General features: G+C 40.8%; 1 protein-coding gene across 1 annotated transcript in view; it reads left to right on the forward strand.

The window, feature by feature from the left end:
- The window catches only part of tfpia (tissue factor pathway inhibitor a), a 114,039-nt gene that overhangs the window by 85,454 nt on the left and 5,709 nt on the right, over nt 1–22,876 (forward strand). The window contains 3 exon segments of the mRNA XM_020942064.2: nt 13,065–13,241; nt 19,166–19,273; nt 19,368–19,442. Of these exon segments, the coding sequence (XP_020797723.1) occupies nt 13,065–13,241; nt 19,166–19,273; nt 19,368–19,442 (360 nt within the window).

Genomic DNA, 22,876 nt, shown 5'->3' on the forward strand with positions numbered 1-22,876 from the left:
ACTCACTCTCTCTCTCCCTCTCTCTTTCTGTGTGTCTCTTCCTTTTATCTCATTCTGTGGTCAGATGGAGCGTGTACTTTCTCTTTCTCTCATCCTTCTTCTCTCTGCCCCACTTCTCCTCCTCCCTCTCTCTCCCTTTCATTCTTTCTCCTTCTTCATCTTCCTCCATCCCTCTCTCTTTTTCTCAGCCTCCATACCTCTCTCTTTCCTCCTCTCTCTCTATCTCTTCCTTTGTCCGTCTCTCTCTCTCTCTCTCTCCCTCTCTCTGTTCCTCACCCTCGGTCTCTCTCCCTCTCTTACCTCTCTCTATTCCTCACCGTCTATCCCCCCTCCCTCTCTCTTCTCTCTCTCTCTCTTCTCTCTCTCTATTCCTCTCCCTCTGTCTCTCTCTCTCTCTCTCTCTCTCTCTTACCATTGTCTCTTTCTCTCTCTCTCCTTACCTCTCTCTATTCCTCTCCCTCTGTCTCTCCCTCTGTCTCTCTCTCTCTCTTACCTCTCTTTATTCCTCTCCCTCTGTCTCTCTCTCTCTCTTTCTCTCTCTCTATTCCTCACCGTCTATCCCCCCTCCCTCTCTCTTGTCTCTCTCTCCTTCTCTCTATTCCTCTCCCTCTGTCTCTCTCTCTCTTACCTCTGTCTCTTTCTCTCTCTCTTCTTACCTCCCTCTATTCCTTCCCTCTCTTACCTCTCTCTCTCTTACCTCTCTATTCCTCACCCTCTCTCTCTTCTTCCTCTCTACCTCTCTATTCCTTACCCTCTCTCTCCCTCTCTTACCCCTCCTCTCTCTCTTACCTCTCTCTCTCTCTCTCTCTCTCTTCTCTTCCTCTCTACCTCTCTCCTCTTACCCTCTCTCTTTCTTATCCTCTCCTCTCCCTCTCTTCTCTTCTCTCCTCTCTCTCTCTCTCTCCTCTCTTACTCTTCTCTCTCTCTCTCCCTCTCTCTCTCTCTCTCTCTCTCTCTCTCTAACCTCTCTCTCTCTCTCTCTCTCTCTCTCTCTCTCTCTCTCTCTCTCCTCTCTCCTCTCTTCTCTCTCTCTCTCTCTCTCTCTGTGTGTGTGTCTTACGTCTCTCTCTCTCTCTCCTCTCTCTCTCTCTCTCCCCCTCTCTCTCTCTCTCTCTCTCTGTGTGTGTCTTATGTCTCTCTCTCTCTCTCCTCTCTCTCTCTTCTCTCTCTCTCTCTCTCTCTCTCTCTCTCTCTCTCTCTCTCTCTCTCTCTCTCTCTCTCTCTTCTCTCTCTCTCTCTGTCTCTCTCTCTCTCTCTCTCTCTTTCTCTCACGTCTCTCTCTGTCTTTCTCTTTCAGAAAACATCAGGAGACTGTGTTGATGTGAAAGTGCGCCGTTTGTTCCGATCTCTTTCTTGATCATTTCCAAACGTTTTAATGAGTTTGAGCAGCACAAACAGAACAGGCTCCGTTTAAACTCCTCATCTCATTAAAGACACGTTTTTCTCTTCAACTTTGACACAACTCACCAGATTTTTGCATAAATGAAAACGACACGAGACATTACACCGCAAAATATTTTATTTCTCTACTGTTAATGTCAAAAATATCGAAAATCACATACAAATCTCTACTCAAATACTCATTTTTCGCAGGTATCGATGCTGAAAAAGTCGAGTTGGAGATGTTAATATTGTGACAACACAACTCTCCACAAATATTACATAATTGGAAAAACAGAGCGGTGAAACCAGTCCAAACTAGTCCCGTGAATAAACACGAAATACCAAGTAACTGAGAGAGTTTAACCCACAGCCTCCTGACGTGGACCAGACCAGGACTCGGTATCGGTCTCACGCGGAGGTGACCCTGTCTGCGGGACTGACACCACTTTGACATTTGAAATAGTTTTATTCTCTTTCACGGGTCGGGGATGTGAGCGGGGAATTAAAGAGGAGCGTTAAAGAGGGATCATGAAATCGTGATTAAAACGAGCTCGGACGATTTGCCGAAAAGATTAAATATTAAACCTCAATTCAACAGTAATTAGAATTAAAGTGTAATGTTCTAATCCATCTTGTAATTGGCTTTTTATCCTTTAAGTTAGGGCACTGGGTCAAAAACGACACTCTGAAATTTTAACAAAGAACGAAACTGTGAAAATGACTGTGAAAAGCCCATGTTAAATGATTTTCTGATCTGTTATAAAGTGGTTTCCTTGTCACAATCAGACCTGGAGTTGTGTTTTGTTTCATTTACATGTTTAACACACAAACTCTGCACATTTAGAGGGTTCTTCTCTCAAACTGAAACTCTCCTGTTGTGACGTCATGTGCTGATACAGGAAGTGCTCCACTCCCACTAAAGGGTGAAATATAGTTCTGCGTCGACTCAATGCACACTGCCACCGTTGCCTTGTTGCCGTCGTTTTTGATTTATGGATCTGCGTCGAGGTCTGTGCACCGCGATGTAATTCACTGCTAAAATGCTAGGGGGCGACAATATCTGTCCATTCATATATACGGTCTGTGTGTGTATGACCCGCAGACGTATAATCTCTGAAAGGTTTAACATGAACCATCTCTAACACGACAAAAGCACAGAACAGACTCACCATTAGTACAATGTGACTCTGTCACAGAAAGAACACTCATATTCATGTCCTTTTTAAGTCTGACAGAAGCTGAACCGTGTACCAGGAGCGAGCTGTTTTATGAGCGCTTTGTTTATGTAAAGTTAGCCATGCGGTTTTAAGTTTCGTAAATGTAACGTAACGTAAAAACGTAAACACATATGTGCAAAGCTGCATTAAACACATTATTTCTCAATATAAACTGAAAGAAAGGAAAGTTGACAGGAAATGTCTACAGAGCGGCGGTACGGACGACCAATCACAGCTCTTATCGTCCGCGTCGCTTCCCCTATTGTCTGCGGCGTTTTGACGCGTAGTTAGAAAATTTCAGAGGTGCACGTCGGTCGACGCAGAGGCTCTGCGTAGGGAGGACGCGTCAACGCAGACTCTCTGCATCGTGACGCAGACGATTTGACGCTGGACCGTAAATTGGCCTTAAGTCTTTATTTTTACTATAGCACTTTTCACACACATATGTCACAAACACACTTTACACAGCATTATTCAACATTATTCATTGACTCTACACCTGGTGATGGTAAGATACTGTTGTAGCCACAGTTGCCCTGGGACAGACTGACAGAAGCGCGGCTGCCAATCTGCACCATCGGTCCCTCCAACCACCATCAACACTCACACACACACACACACACACACCACTTTCATATTAGGCAAAGTGGGTGAAGTGTCTTGCCTAAGGACACAATGACAGTTTTTGACACTGGTGCCTCCTGTGGCTCCTGATTTTCCCAGTGTCTCCATCCAAGTACAGACCAGGTCTGACTCTGCGTAGCTCCTGAGATCTGACGGGATCAGACTTGGACAAGTCGGTATGGCCACTAAAAACTAAACTAAAAAACTAAAAACTGTGGCTCCTCTCTCTGTACCTGCTGCTGTCAGATTTGGTTTTTTAAATGTTTGTATTAGTCTGATCTACATGATCCTGGTGTTTTTATTTCACTATTTTGTCTCTAAATCCAAGATATGAACATTAATAACAGAGCAGTCAGGTTTGATTGATAGTTTTGCTGTGTGTTCTCAGTCAAAGCAGTGTTGTGGTGGAGAAGGACAGCTCCTTCATCAGCTTCACTCTCCACTGACTCTTTGGTTTCTGTGGTGCTCAGATTTCTTAAGAAGGAGCCGAGTGTTACAGGTGACGTCCATTCGATTATATGAACATAACTGACCCACTAAACATCAGACGTCTTCTGGACGAGCAGATCATGTTTATATTGAGTCTGTCAGTCCAAGACCAGTTCTGGACTAAAATATGACGTGCACATGACATGTCCATTATGTGGACGTCTCACTCTGACCCACTTGGACGTCAAGTCTGCTGTTAAATATTTGACCTGTGGACTAGGAGACTTTTGTGGACGTCATAGAGATGTTTCACACAGATGCAGGAAAATGACGTTATTAATGAATATAATACTTAAAAAATTACAAGTATCAACAGCGTTGTTATCAATATTATTTGTTAATATTAATTTTTATCTGTGATTAAACATGTATTACTAATTATTTATTTGAGTACATGATATTTCGTGATCTGTTTAATGAACTCATTTATGTTGGTTTATTTATTTGGGAATACAGTTTGTGGAAAATTATAGCCTCCTCATACAAAAATGATTCTAATTCTATGATTTCAACCATAAAACAGTCTAAAAGGGCAGTGCAGTGTTTGTTCATTGATTCACAGATTGATGGTTTGTATCTCGTTCTCGACATTAAACATCATTGTCTAAGTGTTTCTGTTGCATGTGAAGCACTTTGTGCTACATTTCAAATGTATGAAAAGTGCTATACAAATAAAGTTTGATTGATTGATTGAAGTGTCAGATCCACAGACCCACAGACATGAACGTTCACACAAACATGAACGTTCACACAGACATGAACGTTCACACAAACATGAACGTTCACACAGAACATGAACGTTCACACAGACATGAACGTTCACACACGTTCACACAGACATGAACGTTCACACAGACATGAACGTTCACACAGACATGAACGTTCACACAGACATGAATGTTCACACAGATAGTGGCTCCTCTTTTCTGCATCATTAAATGAAAAACAAACGTCAGTACAATCAGAAGATGTTGGAAAAAAGACGTCATCTGGCGTCACAGTCTGCACCTTCAGTGGACCAAACGCACACAAATTACCCTAAAAAGTCGTAGTCTCTAGACATTGTTTTGGATGATTTCAGGCCTCTCAGTCTCTGCAGAACTAAATGGAAAAGGAGCTGTTCAGTTGAAAACTCCCACTTCATGACATCACAAGTTGGAAAAGAACATTTAGAGCTTTGGAGATGTAGACAGACTCAAAATAAATGAAACAAAACACAACTCCAGCTCTGTTTTTGAGGAGGTAACAACATTAGAACATGACTTAAAGCTTCATAAGAGTCAAGTTTGTGTAATATATGACCTTATTGTCCTCTTTTTCCTCCTCTCTCTCTTTCTCTCTTTCTTTCTCTTCGTTTAGTTCTTGCATTCACAAAATTAAAGGATTGCACATTATGAGGAAATATAAGTAAGATCAAATAACCTTGTTTACATTTAAAATTAAACTTTTCTTTCACTGCCTGCCTCTCTCTTTCTCTCCCTCTCTCCCTCCTCCCTCTCTCTCCGTCTCTCTCCTGTCCTCTTTCTCTTTCTCTCTCCCTCTCTTCTCTTCTCTCTCTCTGTTTCTCATCACAACCTCCTTTATCTTCCATCTTTACTGTCTTATCACGTTTATTGTTTTTTATTGTTTTATTATCCCTTAATCATCGTTTAATTATCATTTATTTCCTCCTTTTCCCTCCCTCGTTTCTGCTCTGTTGCCGTAGAGACAGATTTGTGAGTTTAGCACAGCAACTATAAAGGGATTAATGAGCGTAACAACCCCGCGGCCTCTTCTCCCTCCTCCTCCTCTTCTCCTCCTCCTCTCCTCTTCCTCCCTCCTCATCACACTGTCCTTTTCCTCTCCTCTCTTTCGTTCTTTCTTTCTTTCTTTCTCGTTTTCCTCCTTCACTGCAAAACTAAACGACGCGTATTTAAAGAGGCAACGTTTCGCTTCTTTGGGGTATTAACTGTAACACGTCACATTTTTAGATCACCGTGTTTCTTTTATTGTTTCGTTTTTGATGCTCTGAGAGTCTCCCCTCCCTTTGCTCCCCATGCTAAGTCACTCCCCCTTCAGAGCGCTGTCACAACACAATCAGCGTGCATCAATCTAATGAAACGACCACACATCACATCAGGTTTGTCCAGCTGCTGTTTACAGTTTTGTGTCATGTTTTTGTCTGTTTATGGAGAGTTGGAGAGATCACTAGATTACTCAAACATGCATGGATGAATGTAAACCGGGGTGGGCAAACTTTTTCACTCGTGGGCCACAAAGGGTTCTAAAATTTGACGGAAGGGCCAGATCAGGAGCAGATGGATGGAGTTTTTTGGTTAATCCACCTCATAAAAGAAAAAAAATAACATGTTACAATATTATATTATTAAAATATCCCATAATTGAAAATCATGACAAAGGATTTCAACAAAATATCTGTCTTTCTTTCAAGTCCCACAGTATTTACTATGTATTGAAATGACTTTTAAAACACTGAGAATCATTATTATTATTATTATTATTCCAGTTTGGCGGGCCGAATTAAAAAGATTAAAGGACCGCATATGGCCCCTGGGCCGTAGTAACAGTTTAACATGCACTGGAAAAAATAACTTGTAAGATTTACTAGATCTTTTATTTATTTATTTATTTTAAGTAAGAAGTCATATTCATGTAAATAAATGAATTAAAATGCATAAAATATTTAATAATAAATTTTATTAATAGTGATAAAATTAATAAAAAAATAATAATGAAGTAAATATTATATGTCTAGTATTTACTAGAGTTGTGCAAAAATATTGAAATATCAGTATATTGCATTGTTTAATTTAATGATACAGTATCGATATCATGGGCTGCTGTATCGATATATTGTGTATATCAAGGTTTTTTTTTGTTTGTTTGTTTTGTTTTTTTTGGTATATTTTACTAAATGATTTAGTGAAAGAGCTACAGTTGTGTTGCATGTTTGGAGAAAGGAAAATGTGTTTCTGCAGGACATCAGACAAAAATTTACATTTTATATATGAACTTTGCACAAACTAAATTGTTTAATAAAGACTTAATGTCACAGCAATGATATAACCTTTGTTGTTTATTGAACTGTATTGAATCAATTTGAAATATATCAAATTGAAACATATTGAATCGAAAGTTCATTGTATTGAAAAATCGTAACGTATCGTAGCCTATGTATCAAGATGTGTATCATATCAGCAGCTTCTCAGTGATCCCCAGCCCCAGTATTTACTGATGGAGAATAAATGGTTTCTTGTTGTAAAGAACTTTGAGTCTTAAAGGTGGAAAAGCTCTGGATAAAACTTTACCTTTTATTGTACATCAGTAAATATTAGACTTATAATATTTACTTCATTATTTCACCACAGCAATGCAATTAATTATGACAATATTTTATGTATTTAACTTCATTTATTTACATGAATATGACTTCTAACTTAAAACAAATTTGAGTTACAATTCCTCAGTAAATTCATGTCTGTTAATGGTGTTGGTAAGTACATTTTACTTTATAGTGACACGTAAATTGTACCTGATTTTACAGCAGTAAAACAGCATTAAATACAATACAGTTACATTACAGTAGCATTTATTTAAAACGTTCTAATGCAAATTGTTATGAGGAATTTTTTTCTTAGAAATCTAACAAGCTATGCAAGTTATGTGTATATGTCAGTATGGTAGAACACTCAAAAAAAAAAAAAAAAAAAAAAAAAAAAAAAAAAAAAAAAAAAAAAACTCAAACTAAAAAAAATTTAAAAAAATAAAAAAAAAAAAAAAAAAAAAAAACTAAACAAAAAACCTCAAACTAAAAAACAAAACAAAACAAAACCTCAAAAAACTAAAAAAAAAAAAAAAAAAAAAAAAAAAAAAAAACATTGTTGCATAATATCCTCTTTAACCAGTTCACAATGGTCCAAAGTTCTTCCTCACTTCCCTTATGCGTTCAGAGCTCAGAGCTGCTAATTATTCACCACTATGAGTATATAACTGCTCTTCACGACTCACAGACCAGAGTGGAGATTTGGCATGCAAACTGTGCACTTTCTGATTCTTACACATTAAAACGCTTTATAGATAGAACACAGCGGACTTTTTTTGACCTCAGGAGCTGCTTATACAATATCTGTCCTGCGGCGAGACACATTAAAAATAAAGAGATCTATAAAAGTCTGATGCTGCTGCTTTCAGGGGCCATTTAAACTCTTCTCTTTATAAATCGTGTGTGTCTCTGTCTCCACCTGCTGGTCACTCAGAGCACTGCAACGACAATTCACAAACTGTTCTCTTCATTACTTCACTCTTGGATTTGTTCAGTTACAGACGTAGAAACAGTCATGATGATAAAACTAGGACTTAAACAGAAACCACCTAGATCTTAAACTTACACCAGGACTGAACCAGAACTAAACCAGGTCTCAACCAGGACTAAAACAGGATCTAATCGCTTTTAAACCAGGACTAAAGCAAAAATGACTCACAAAACAAATCCAAGAGTGGAGTCCGGAGTCGGATCCTGTTTCCCTAATTCTAAAAGGCGTGATTGACAGGCGGATTAACCAATCAGAGAGAATGAATGATACGAGAATTTTGGAGGGGAGACCAGAACTGAACCAGGTCTGAACCAGGATTAAGTCAGGACTGAACAAGAACTAAACCAGGTCTGAACCAGGATTAAGTTAGGACTAAACAAGAACTAAACCAGGTCTGAACCAGGATTAAATCAAGACTGAACGAGAATAAATCAGGTCTAAGATAGGACTAAAACAGGACCTAATCATTTGTAAACTAGGGCTAAACCAGGGCTAAACCAGGACTAAACCAGGACTAAACCAGGACTAGAAAAATGATTGACAAGACAAATCCAATGCTGGAGTGTGGAGGGCGTGATTGACAGGTGGATTAACGGGTTTATGAGAAAACTGCAGAATCAACAATGGAAGCTCCAAACTCTTATTTCTCTCAGGTTAAAGAAGTGATATCTTTTTTTCTGAAGGATACAAGTGTTTTGGAGAGGAGACAGGATTGAGTCCGGACTGAACAAGAACTAAACCAGGTCTGAACCAGGTTTAAACAAAGACTGAACAGGAACGAAGCAGGTCTAAACCAGGACTGAGTCCTGGTTTAGATTAGACCAGCACTAAATTAGGACCAATTCTGTAGTGGGGATTTATGAAGTGGAGATACACGAAAGTGTTTGTTCACATACAAACATAAAAGCTCCAGCTCAGTAAAAATCATTAATATTTAATTTTTATGTATTTGTTTTTATTTATGTTTTACTCGAAACGATGCAGAATCAGGTTATTAACATTAATACCGTTTATAATCACCTACAGAACATAAATCACAGACTACAACACATGAACCAGGACTTAACCAGGACTAAACCAGGACTAAACCAGGACTAAACCAAGACTAAACCAAGACTAAACCAGGACTAAACCAGGTCTAAACTAGGACTAAACCAGGACTGGAGCAGGACTACACCAGGACTAAACCAAGACTAAACAGGTCTAAACCAGGATTAAACCAGGTCTAAACCAGGTCTAAACCAGAACTAAACCAGGATGAAACCAGGACTAAACCAGAACTGAACTAGGATTAAACCAGGTCTAAACCAGGACTAATCTTGGACTTGAAAACGAGAGCAATAACCCCGCAGAGCTCTGTGCCAGTCCTTTCTCCCGCTGAACCAGGACTGACACTCATTCCTCATTCAGTTTTGGTTTAGTCCTGGTTTAGACCTGGTTTAGACCTGGTTTAGTCCTGGTTCAGTCCTGTTTTAGTCCTGGTTCAGTCCTGGTTCCCTCATGTCTCAGGTCAGTGCAGATATGATGAGTTTATGCAGGTTGTTTTCACCAGTGCCGGTTTGACATTTAAGTTTAGCTCCGGTTTGACATTTAAATTGTAGTTATTTTATATTTGTTATTTTTTTTATATCTCACGTCCGTCGGGAGAAGTGGGTGGACGGTGTACCCCCACGAACCACGCCCACTACACCCCTGACCAGGACTACACCAGGACTGAACCAAACCCTTCTGTATTTGATGCAGAATGGACGAACTGATCTCTTCTAAATCAGTCTGAATCTGCTGAATTATTCTCACTTTCATCTTTCCATGAGTCTTGAGTTACATTTCGAGCAGATTTAGAGGAACGAGACGACAGCTGCAGGTCTGATCCTCGTTCTTCACTTCACGAACGAACGATAAACGAGGAGTTACGGTTATGTTCCATTTACACGTCTGCGCCGTAACGTCAGATGAGAGTGCGCGATTCAGGACAGCTCTCGCTCTCTTCTGCAATCAACAAACAATGCAAATGTCACGAAAACAATCAGCCAATCAATTGCGGCGTCGCCCTCATCAGCCAATCACAATCAGGGAAACAAACTAATTATTATAAACAACTAATTAGAAGATAAGAGGGATTACGCAACATCGACTTTTTAGAGCTTTCTACAATGTTTCCTCATCAAAAACACATCTGAAGAGGTTTTTAGATGTCATACATGCATGTTTGAGTAATCTAGCGATCTCTCTCAGGCCCTATTCAAACCCTCTTTACAGTTAAGCAGTAAAAGTCTGTACAAGGCTCCGCCCACAAGCCTACATCACCCATAATCCCACATGACAATTCTGCATAAATATACAAACGCATGATACAAAAAGGATCATTGGTTTTGTATCATGCTCTCAGAAGAAGACTTGGAAGAGGATCAGCTCCTCCAAATCTGAGGCCATGGTTCTTGTCCGGAAAAAGGCGTCTTGTCGTCTCCAGGTGGGTGGAGAGTCCCTGACCCAAGTGGAGGAGTTCAAGTATCTCGGGGTCTTGTTCACGAGTGAGGGGAGGATGGAGCGTGAGATTGACAGGTGGATCGGTGGAGCGTCGGCAGTGATGTGGTTCGTTGTATCGGACCGATGTGGTGAAGACGGAGCTGAGCCGAAAGGCAAAGCTCTCGATTTACCATCAGTCTTCATTCCCACCCTCAGCTATAGTCATGAGCTCTGGGTAATCGCAGATACAAATGGCCAAAATGAGTTTCTTCTGCAGGGTGGCTGGGCGCTCCCTTAGAGATAAGGTAAGGAGCTTGGAGTAGAGCCACTGCTCCTCCATGTCGAGAGGAGCCAGTTGAGGTGGCTTGGGCATCTGTTCTGGACGCCTCCCTCGGATGTTCATGTCCTACCGGAAGGAGACCCCGGGGAAGACCCAGGACACTCTGGAGAGACTATGTCTCTTGAATGGCCTGGGAACACCTTGGGGTCCCCCTGGAGGAGCAGGAAGACTCTGGGGTGAGGGAAGTCTGGGAGTCCCTGCTTAGACTGCTGCCCCGTGACCTGGCCTCGGATAAGCAAAAGAAAATGGATGGACAAAACTGTACACAGCAACTTAACAAACCTGAAATGGTGTGCAGTAGTTTCATTACTGGGATGTAAGCCGATTGTGATGTGATAGTGCTCTGCAGGGGGAGTAACTTAGCATGGAGAGGAACGGGAGGTGAGACGCTAAAGATGGAACTGAATATGTTAATGTGAAGTTAATGACGGAGCTCCCAGGCAACAGTAGCTCAGCTGGTAGAAAGTTTCCACTGATCCGAAGGTCAGAAGTTCGAATCCTGTGCTCGACATAAACATGATTTGTTGACAGGTCAGATCCACTGACCTGCAGGTTGGTGATGCGATCCACAGATGACGCTGTTGTGTCTTGTTCTTGTCACCCGAGTGTGTGTGTGAATGGGTGAGTGGTTCCTTGATGTGAAGCGAATCTGTGTATCATTCGTTCTTTTGTTTTTCAAAATAAAACCAACTATTTTCTTCATTATTTGTCTCCAAAACCAAAATGAAAATAATGGTTAACGATTTTTTTAAATTTTTTTTCAGTTTTCAATTTTGTGTTTAAATGAATAATGGAAAAAACTGATTATGGCCAGATTCCCATTTCCATGACTTAAACTGAGCATCATTTTAGCTGATCATGTTTACAAAATAACACTATTTCCAAAAAAGTATTGATATGAAAAGTGTATATGTAGAGCTTGCACATGCTTACAGCTGCATTTACCTTCTGTAGTGGTGACAGGACAGGAGCAGTTTCCAGTTCTGCGTCTTTCAGAAATATTCATGTGCATAAGATAGAAATTAATGCATATTTGGAACTTTGAGTGACTTGAAGGCAGCCTGATTCATCAGACGGTTTAACTTGGTCTGACCTCGCAGCGTTAGGATTTGTTCTCGACAGTAGGCGGGTACTTTTTTTATTTAACTAATCGCTGCTACTTGGTCGTGACGTATGTAATGCGCCTCTAACAGGGCTAACTGGTATATTAAGGTTTTCCCAAATCCCTTAGGAAGAAGGACAATAACGTCTTTCCTCTTAATAAAATTCACCTTAAATCCTCGATTTGGGAGGATCTGAACACAGAATGTGTGTCTTCATCTACATCATCTCGACGCTTTGTTTACTGTTGTGCCGTTCAACAAAAGGGACCCAGACAGACGTGATGAGTTTGACGTCATTTCTTTGCAGTTCACAGCTGATTGGCCGGTGCGAGGTCTACAACTTTCCGGGGTTCTTGCAAATCATCTAATGTATTTTGATTCCTGACCTAGTCACTGGAGAGAAATGAAATTGCATGGAGGCAGAGGCTAACTTGAAGGTGGAAAAGCACATGAAAGTGGAAAAAACACTGTATAAAAATATGTATTTCTAAAAGGTAACATGGTGATCTAAATATGTGATGTGTTAGAAGTTAATACTCCACAGAAGACAAATACCTCTTTAGGTTTTAATACAGTAACTTTTAATTTACGAGCCATTTGTACTTTAGAGTAGCCAGGCTGGCGCCGCTTAGTGCCTCTGCTCAATTTCATTTCTCTCCAGCGACTGGGTGTAGTGAATCAAAATACACTAGACTGTTTGCAAAAACCCTGGAAGTGTGAGTTCGGGCACCAGCCAATCAGTGAAGAGCCATATATTCTGTGTTGTCAACCATTTCCAAGATCGAGGATTTAAAGCCAGAACAAAGAGAATGTTTGGTGAATTTCATCAAGGGGAAAGATGTTATTGTCCTTCTTCCTACAGGATTTGGGAAAAGCTCAATATACCTTTTAGTCCCTTTAGCGGAGCATTACATACATCACGATGAAATAGCAGTGATTGGTTAAATGATAAAAAGTACCCGCCTTCCGTCGAGCAAACAAATCCTAACACTGCGAGGTCACATGGTTTCTACGAAGTGAAATCAGCTGATGAATCAGGTTAACCTTAGACCTGTTTGGCTTGTTTTTCTTCACGTGCAGGTGCTCCACAGATCTGACGCTGACGTTGTTGTTTGTTTGTGTGTTGCAGAGGATAAGGACCCGTGCCAGCTCCCTGAGGCCCCGGGGCCCTGCAGAGGTCTGGTGTCACGTTTCCTGTTCGACCCCGAGACCCAGAGCTGCAGACACTTCTTCTACGGAGGCTGTTTCGGAAACGCCAACAACTTTAGAACCATGGACGAGTGCAGGAGCAGGTGTCAGAACACAGGTACAGGACCAGGACTAGACCAGGATCAGACCAGGACTAGACCAGGACTAGACCAGGACTAGACCAGGACTAGACCAGGACCAGACCAGGACCAGACCAGGACTAGACCAGGACTAGACCAGAACTGGATCAGGACTAGACCAGGACTACACTAGTACAGAAAGGGGACTCAACCAGTACTAGACTGGGTCTGACCCAGGACAACACCAGGACTACATCAGGGCTAGACCAGGACTACATGAGGACTGTTCCAGGATTAGACCAGGTCTGAACCACAACTGAACCGAACTGACCGAACTGAGCCGAAATGAGGACTGAACAAGAGTAAATCGGGACTGAACTGGGACTAAACCCGGACTACACCAGGACTGTTCTAGGACTCAACCAGGATTAGACAAGGTCTGAACCACAACTGAACCGAAATGAACCAGGACTAAACCAGGACTTAGTCAGGACTGAAAAAGACCAAACCAGGTCTGAATCGGGACTGAACTGGGGCTAAACCAGGACTGAACCAGGACTACACCCAAACTAGACCAGGACTAGACATGGACTAGACTACACCAAGACTGTTCTAGGACCAACCAGGATTAGACCAGGTCTGAAGCATGACTGAACCAAACTGAGCCAGAACTAAACCAGGACTAAACCAGGACTACACCAGCACTAAACTAGAACTGAACCACCCAAACGAGTCGAGGACTAGACATGGATTAAACAGCAACTGAACCAGGACTAAACCAGAACTCTAGACCAAGTTTGAGCCAAGACTAAACCAGGACTAGACCAGGACTGTTCTAGCACCCAACCAGGATTAGACCAGGTCTGAACCACGACTGAACTGAACTAAACTGGGACTAAACCAGGACTGAATAAGACTAAACCAGGTCTGAATCGGGACTGAACTGGGACTAAACCAGGACTACATCAGCACTAAACTAGAACTGAACCAGGACTACACCAGAACTTTAGATCAAGTTTGAGCCAGGACTAAACCAGGACAGAACCAAGATTAAACCAGAACTAGACCAGGACTCAACCAGGACTAGAATGGGTCTGACCCAGCACTAAACCAGGACTACACCAGGACTACTCTAGGACTCAACTAGGATTAGACCAGGTCTGAACCACGACTGAACCGAGCTGAGCCAGGACTAAATCAGGACTTAATCAGGACTGAACAAGACTAACCCAGGACTACACCAGAACTCTACACCAAGTCTGAGCCAGGACTGAACCAGGACTAACTAGACCAGGATTAAACCAGAACTGAACCAGGTCTAACTCCAACCTTAAAGCTCCTTCTACATTTGTGAACGAACCCAAACACAACTCCGGGGAAGCAACATTAGAACACGGATCAGAACAAAGCTTTAACCTGGACTCTTTAAGCTTTAACTACATTAAAGAGTAAATATATTTAACTCCATTTTCCAACCCACTTATTTTCACTCTCCTCTCACTTTAGATTCAGACCAAAAACGCATCTCCGCAATTTGGATCCAATTTATTCTGGGAGCGTCTGACTTTTCGGAGCGTGACTCTTTCAGTTTGCATTTTAATAACCCAAATATTCCCCGGATGCGTTTAACTGATTTAAACGGCGCGTGCCCTAGTGTTAAATTGACTCTGACCAGTGTTAGATCTAAGCATGTGTTTCAGATGTGTCTTCTCTGATTTTCACTAACGCGGCTTCACTAGATCAACGTGTCCGCTCTCGTTTCCTCTCAATTGGACCTTTGATATTATTAGGAAATTAATTTGCCAGTTCAATAGAATCTTAAATGAACCGAAGCGAGATTAAAGCAGGACTGAGCGGAACGAGACCAAAAGCAGCTCTGAAGTAGAACGAAACCAGGACTAAACCAGGACTAAAACAGGACTAAACCAGGACTAAATCAGGACTAAACTAGGACTAAGCCAGATCTAAACTAGGATGAGACATTATGACTTCACCAGGACTAAACCAGGATTAAACCAGGATTAAATCAGATCTCAACTAGGACTAGACCAGGTTACATCATGACTTCAACAGAACTAATGCCAGACTAAACCAGGACTAAACCAGAACTAAGTCAGATCTAAACTAGGACTAGACATCATGACTTCACCAGAACTAAACCAGGACTACACCAGGACAAAAGCAGATCTAAACTAGGACTAGACCAGGACTAAAAACAGGACTAAAACAGGACTAAACCAGGACTAAATCAGGACTAAAACTAGGACTAAGAGAGATCTAAACTAGGATGAGACATTATGACTTCACCAGGATTAAACCAGGATTAAACCAGGATTAAATCAGATCTCAACTAGGACTAGACCAGGTTACATCATGACTTCAACAGAACTAATGCCAGACTAAACCAGGACTAAACCAGAACTAAGTCAGATCTAAACTAGGACTAGACATCATGACTTCACCAGAACTAAACCAGGACTAAACCAGAACTAAGTCAGATCTAAACTAGGACTAGACATCATGACTTCACCAGAACTAAACCAGGACTACACCAGGACAAAAGCAGATCTAAACTAGGACTAGACCAGGACTAATGCAGGACTAAGTCAGATCTAAACTAGGACTAGACATTATGACTTCATCAGAACTAAACCAGGACTAAACCAGGTCTAAACCTAAACTGTGATTTCACCCGAACCAAGACTAAACCCAAACTATACAGCACATGGACTTAACCAGGACTAAAGCAGAACTAAACCAGGTCTGAACCTAAATCGTGACACCCAAACCAAGACTAAACCAGAACTATATAGTCCATGGACTTAACCAGTATTGAACTAGAACTAACCCAGGTTATGTTATGACTTCACTTGAAATAAATCTGAACTAAACCAGGACTACCCAGGTCTGAATCAGTTCTAAATCAGATCTAAACCTGGACTGAACCAGAATTAAAACAGGACTAAACCAGGTCTAAACCTAAATTGTGATTTCACTTGAACCAAGACTAAACCCAAACTATATAGCACATGGACTTAACCGGGACTTAACCAGGACTAAATTAGGACTAAACCAAGTTACATCATGACTTCACCAGAGTGAAAACCAGGACTAAAACATGACTAAACCAGGTCTAAACCAAAACCAAGAGTAAACCAGAACTACATAGTACATGGACTTAGCCAGGTCTGAACCAGGACTAAACATGGACTAAACCAGGTCTAAACCAGGTCTAAATCATGACTTCACCATAGCAAAACCAAGACCAGACCAAAACTCTACACAGACTAAACCAGAATTGAACATGGTGTAAACTAGGGCTGAAGTTTACTCCAGGACTGAAGTGGGACTAAACCAGGACTATACACGGACTGAACCAGGACTGAACCAGGACTTATGTGCTCTGCAACTTTTCAGTCAGAAGATCCACCAACATTGTCTAAAATGGAGGTGTTACTGCTTTGGCTGGAATGTACATTTCTATCTTGCATTCAGTAAAGCACATGTATTTTTATTGCTCAAAAATACCTTCAAAACACATTCACAGTCAGCGCAGTCACCTTTCCACAGATCTGACCTGTAACTTGGTCTTGTACTATTAGTGTTTGTTTCTTTTGGAAATTTATGTACCAGATTTTTTGGACTATAAGTGGCAATTTTTTTCATGGTTTGGGTGTTTCCTCTGGTGTGACTTATATATTAAAACGTTCACAATGAAGTGGTGAGAGGTTCTAGTCTTGTGTGTGAGTATCTGCTGCTCCTGTTCCTCCTGTACCACTGTCACTTCACTCTACTGCACATGTCTCCTGCAGAAAGAGCCTCTGTTCTGTCTGTATCATGTCAGTCGATCGCACCATTACTTCTGCACCACTGAACTATTTAACATTTAAACAAACTTATAAAGACGACTGAGAAAACTGAACGCAAATGCCCCCAAAAGGAAAATCAGACTTTGCAGATTACAAACTGCAAGTCGTGAAATTTGCAGCTGAAAACGGTAATCGAGCAGCAGAAAGAAAGTTTGGAGTGAGAGAGAAACTTGTGACTTTCCTGAAGTCACTGGATGGATGGACAAAGTCTGGACTTCAGTGACACTGAAACCATCCTGTCGAGATTCAGAAAGACCCGAATAATTCTAACTGGAACTGATGCTGAGTCTGACGACAGCGACACAGAAGAGGAAGCGGCGCTCTGTTTACCTCCGGAGGTCGAGGTGTAGAGGTCTGTGTGGGACAGAATTTTAATTCCCGCTCTTGCCCGCAAATCTCACATGATGGGGACGTTGGCTTTCTTAAGATCTATCAAACACAGAGAAGCAGAAAGGAATTCAAGATTAGCAAGATTAGACCACATCAGCAAGTTGGGCTGGTTAAAATGTTTTTATTAATGCCAAATAAAATATCCAGTACAAATCCTGTATGATAGACAAACATGAATCACTTGTATATTTGAGCAATACAATGAGCTTTTCAAAGTGTGTCCTGAGGATGAAGAACTGAATGGATTTAGTGATTTGGAGTGAGATGGAGAGTTTGGTTAAACTTGTTCTGTTCTGTTGTTTATGTTATAGTTTATCTGAAGAACTGTTCATATGTGATGTTAACAGTCTGTTGTTCTCTTCTATTCTTATTACTACAACTTGACTTTACACAGGAAATGTCGGTTCCTAGTCTCTGATTTTATAAAATACATTTCCCCCAAAAAGTGCGACTTATATAAATGTTTTTTTCTTCTTCATTACACATTTTTTGGCTGGTGCGACTTATACTCCGGAGCCACTTATAGTCTGAAAAATACAGTCGTAGTATTTAATGCCGTGCGGTAGAAAATTCCATGAAAAGCAAAGGCATCTCCATGGAAACCAGCAGTTGGTGAACCCTCCACAAAAGTTACACAGTGCAGCTTTAATCATCAGGACTAAACAAGGACTAACAATACTGACAAGACTAAGACTAAACCAGGACTCTATAAGGACTAAACGAGAACTAAAGCAGGACTAAAACAGGTCTAAAGAGCAGGTCTGAACCCGGACTGAAGCTGAAGTGTCCTCTTGTATTAGTCTGCATATTTTAGTTTTGGTGTTAAATCAGCTGTGACCAATTTTCAACCGCGAGATGTGTTCAAAATCTGTGTCTTTTCCAATTTCCAAAAGTGCATTTCACTAAATTGAAGTGTCTGCTTCATTTAGTTACAGTTTCACTTCGTCCAAGATTATTCAAACTAACATTTAGAAAAGAAACGTGTGAGCAGAGGCCAGAGCATATTTTTGGTGGAATTAGTGAAGATTTGATTTTGTTTTTGTTTTTTGTTACATGGACTAAACCAGGACTAAACCAGGACTCAACCAGGACTAAACTTGGACTAAACCAGGACTAAACCAGGGCTAAACTGGGACTAAATCACAAACATACCAGGAATGAACCAGGGTTAGACTAAACTGGGACAAACCCAAGATTAGACCAGGATTAGACCAGGACTAAACCAGGACTAAATCAGGACTGAACCAGGGCTAGACCAAGACTAGACCAGGACTAAAACTAGGACTAGGACCAAAACCAGGCACAGGACTAGACCACCAGGACTAGACCTAAACCAGGACTAAGGACTAGGACCAAAACCAGGACTAGGACTAAACCAGGACTAAACCAGGATTTCAGGACTACCAGGACTGACCAGGAACCACTAAAACTAAATCAGGACTAAACTAGATCAAAACCAGGACTAGACCAAGACTAGACCAGGACTAAAGTAGACCAAAACCAGGATTATACAGGAACTAGACCAGGACTAGACCAGGACTAAACTAGGATAAAACCAGGACTAAACCAGGACTGAACCACTATTAGACCAGGACTAAACCGGGACTAAACCAGAATTTAACCAAGTCTTAAACAGGATTAGACCAGAACCAAAACAAGTGGTGATTTTTAATAATTTTTTATACTTTTTTTTTTTTTTCCAGATAAAAATGCACATACTTCAGCAGCTCCCAGACTGGAACAACTGGAAGTCCAGACACGCGCGACAGAAAGACCCGCGCCGGACCCGGAGCCTCACGCAGTCGTGACCGGTGAGACACTGCGGCAGAGTGGTTAACCTGTCTCCTCCTCTCACTCCTCATCCTTTTTTATTTTTTTTAAATTATTATTATTATTTATTTCCAGCTGAGACGCCTGTAGCTGGTAAGACAGAAGCACTGGTCCAGGTCCACAATAATACCAAAGAACACCACCCCAAAGGTAAGACAGCTTTGACCATCGTTAAAACGTGAAAATCAGAATGAATTCATTTGAAACTGTGGTTTGCAGAGCTCCAAAGTTCTTCCTCACTTACCTTACGTATTCAGAGCGTCGTAATTATTCACCGTGATGAGTTTATGAGCACTTTTCACAACTTTTAGAGACCAGAGCGGCATTTTCTTGTCACAGTTTCCTGATTCGTTACTGATGAAACACTTTATAGTTGGACGCAGACAGTACACGGGGGACTTATCTGTACTGGGGCGAGAAAAATACATGGAGAAAAATCTGGTACAGGGACTTTAAAGCAGACATATAGTGCTATAGTTATAATCTATGACATTTTAAATCATAATATGATGTAATAAAACCTCGCCCCAACCTTTTCTTTAGAAGGTCTATCTGCGTTATTACCACAGAGTCCAAATCACATCAGCCGCACATGCAGACGACACAATAATAACATTTCCAGTGGACGTCCAGGTCCGGTAAACACATGTTTGAATTATGCGCACCTGGGGCATGAAATTTAATGCCTCTAAAACTGTGTGTTTATGTTTTGCCCAACCGTCTGTCAGTAATCTACTAAACAACCAGGTCATGGTTGAGGGTCGGGTAACACTTTATAATAACTACACCTTATTTAGCCTTAATAAAGCATGAACAAAGGCTTAATTAATAATGATTCACGCTTAGTAACTACTTAATTACTACCTTAATTAGCACTTGGACTTAATTTGCCTGTGCTGTAAATAGTTGCTCATAATAATTTCATACTTAATTACTCATGAACTAACCATTTGAACATTTATTAATGATTAATAAGCTATGAGAGAATGATTTACTAATAATACAATGCAATGATCATTCAGGCAGCTGTTATCTGTTAGTTAAGTCTTTCTGAGAGATTTTCTAAAGTGAAGACAAATTATGCTTTATTAAACATTTACTAAGCGTGAATCATTATTAATTAAATATTTGTTCATTGTTAATTAAGTCTTTGTTCATGCTTTATTAAGGCTAAGTAAGGTGTAGTTATTATAAAGTGTTACTGAGGGTCGTAATATTCCCTTCTCGAATGAGGCAAAACACTTGATGTAATATTTATGAATGATTTAAATTCAAGCGTCATGTTGAAGAAATGTGTAAAGTGTCTCATAAGGAGATCTTTGTGCTGAGATTACTTAAAACAAAACTGCCATCAAGAAGTAATGAACGTCTGTTACACACGCCTGTGTTAGATCTGGGCTAGAACACTGCTCAGTGTTAATATGTGGTGCAGGAAAGACTCTGATGAACTGTCTTGAAAGTCTGTAGCGGCGATGCATGTGCATCATTCTCCACCTTCCATATTGTACCAACATAACACCAGAGCACCAGGGCTGACCACAAACCAGACACAATTGTGCACTGGCATGTTTAGCATCTAAACTGCGTCAGGGGCTTTCGCCAGCAGCTCTGGGACGATACCAGCCCACACAGAAAGTTCTGCCTTATAATGTACAGTGAGCCACCTACCGTCATTTTTCAGAATATAAGTGGCACTTTTTTCACAGTTTGGGTGTTTCCTGCGACTTATACTCCAGTGCGACTTATATATTAACATTTTCAGACTGATGAGAGGGGGCGCTCTAGGCTTGTGTTTAGTTTTCTGTGAATGTCTCCGGCATAAAAAGCCACTGTCCTGCTGCAAGTAGTGAAATATGCAGCAGAAAATGGTAATCAAGCAGCAGAAAGAAAGTTTGGAGAGAGCGAGAAACTTGTGAGGGACTAGCAGAAAGCAGGAATAGAAAACACAGCTTCATGGCAACGAGGCGGGTGCACGGTGGAACTTTCCTGGAAGTCACTGGAGGACAAAGCCTGGACTCCAGTGACAAGCGAAGTTGCGTGGAGTTGCTCAGAAGTGATACCAAGGATGAAGAATTCAATGGCATTCAGTGAGCCCTGCCCTGCGCTGCCATCATGCAGAGGTCATGTCTCACTCTGGCCACTAGGAGGCTCAGTGTGCTGAATCCTCATGACTGTGTTTCACACTCTGGAACTATGGGAGAATTCAAAGAGCTCCTGAGAGTCCCTTGCAAACTTCAATTTTGGACTGTTGGAACAATTTTCATATCATGGTCAATCATATGACCATGGAATTTTATTTGAACAACTCTTGTTTTAATTCAGATTTTTGTATTCATTTAATGAAAAAAAAAAAGAAACAAACAAACAAACAAATCTGGTGACTTCTGCGTTAGAAAACTGTGGTGTCCAGTGGGAGCTGACGTGGCCGTAAATGTGGGTGCTTCCTGTGGATCGCTGCACGTCACACTAGATCAGAGGATGCACATATAGCTGCACATCACACTATTTGTACCAAAATCACAGATATCACAGATTGAGAAAATCAAACTGGAGAATGAAATGTGTACGTGACAGTGGGCGTGTACAGGCGGAGGAGAAATCTGGGGTTGATTGTCAAAATGGCGTCATTAAAACAGGAGAATAAAGATGACTCAGACATGTACGAATCACTCTAAACTAGGGATGTAACAATAATGTGTAATAATTACAAGAAAAGTTATATTGATTCTAATGACTTTCCTTCTTATTCTGTAAAGCATTTTGAATGACTTTGCCTTGTTATGGTGCAACAGTCACTAAAAACACAGGGAACTACATAGACCATGATCCTTTGCTGTTGTCAGTGCAGACTACATGAAGAAGTAACAGTTATGAAGCACTTTGAAATCTTTATTCTTCATATTATAACAGGAGCTTTTCAAGGCTTTCCCAAGACTTTCAAAAGGAAAAAGTAGTTTATTCACAATTTTGTAAACCTCTACAAAATACTGCAATTAATATCAAAGTGTGAGGTGCATATCGTGAAAATATCATATCGAGGGATTTTGACGTCGTTACATCCCTACTCTGCTCTACTGGTCAAACGTTTTAGAACACCACATTTTTCCAGTTTTTTACTGTTTACTGTTGACCAAAACTTATTCTAAACTTTTGATTGATGAAATTGTCCACCTGTGGCAGATATAACAGCTGAACACACTCGTGGCTCATTCTTTTTACAATAGAAATCAAATATTCTTTTGAAAGTTCTTCCCAAGTCTGTTGCAGAAGTTCCATAAATGTGTGGCACTTGTAGGTTGCTTCACTCTTCAGTCCAGTTCATCCCAAACCAGCTCCGATGGGGTTTAAGTCTGGACACTGTGCTGCTGCTGGACATTTCAGGTTTTCAAGATTTACCGTCATGTTCTTTTTTCCTGAGGTAGTTTTGGCAGAGATTGGACTTGTGTTTTGTATCTTTTAGCTTTTTTTTTTTTTTTGTTTAATTTAATCTCTGTCTTTTCATTTTCAGTTCTTACCTTTGTGCCATTTCAAGCTCTTCATTAGATTTGCACGACTTGAATTGCAATAAATAACTGGAAAAATTA

The sequence above is a fragment of the Boleophthalmus pectinirostris genome, unplaced genomic scaffold (assembly GCF_026225935.1).
Source record: "Boleophthalmus pectinirostris isolate CB_2022bp ecotype Guang Dong unplaced genomic scaffold, ASM2622593v1 HiC_scaffold_1, whole genome shotgun sequence".
Lineage (NCBI taxonomy): Eukaryota > Metazoa > Chordata > Actinopteri > Gobiiformes > Gobiidae > Boleophthalmus > Boleophthalmus pectinirostris.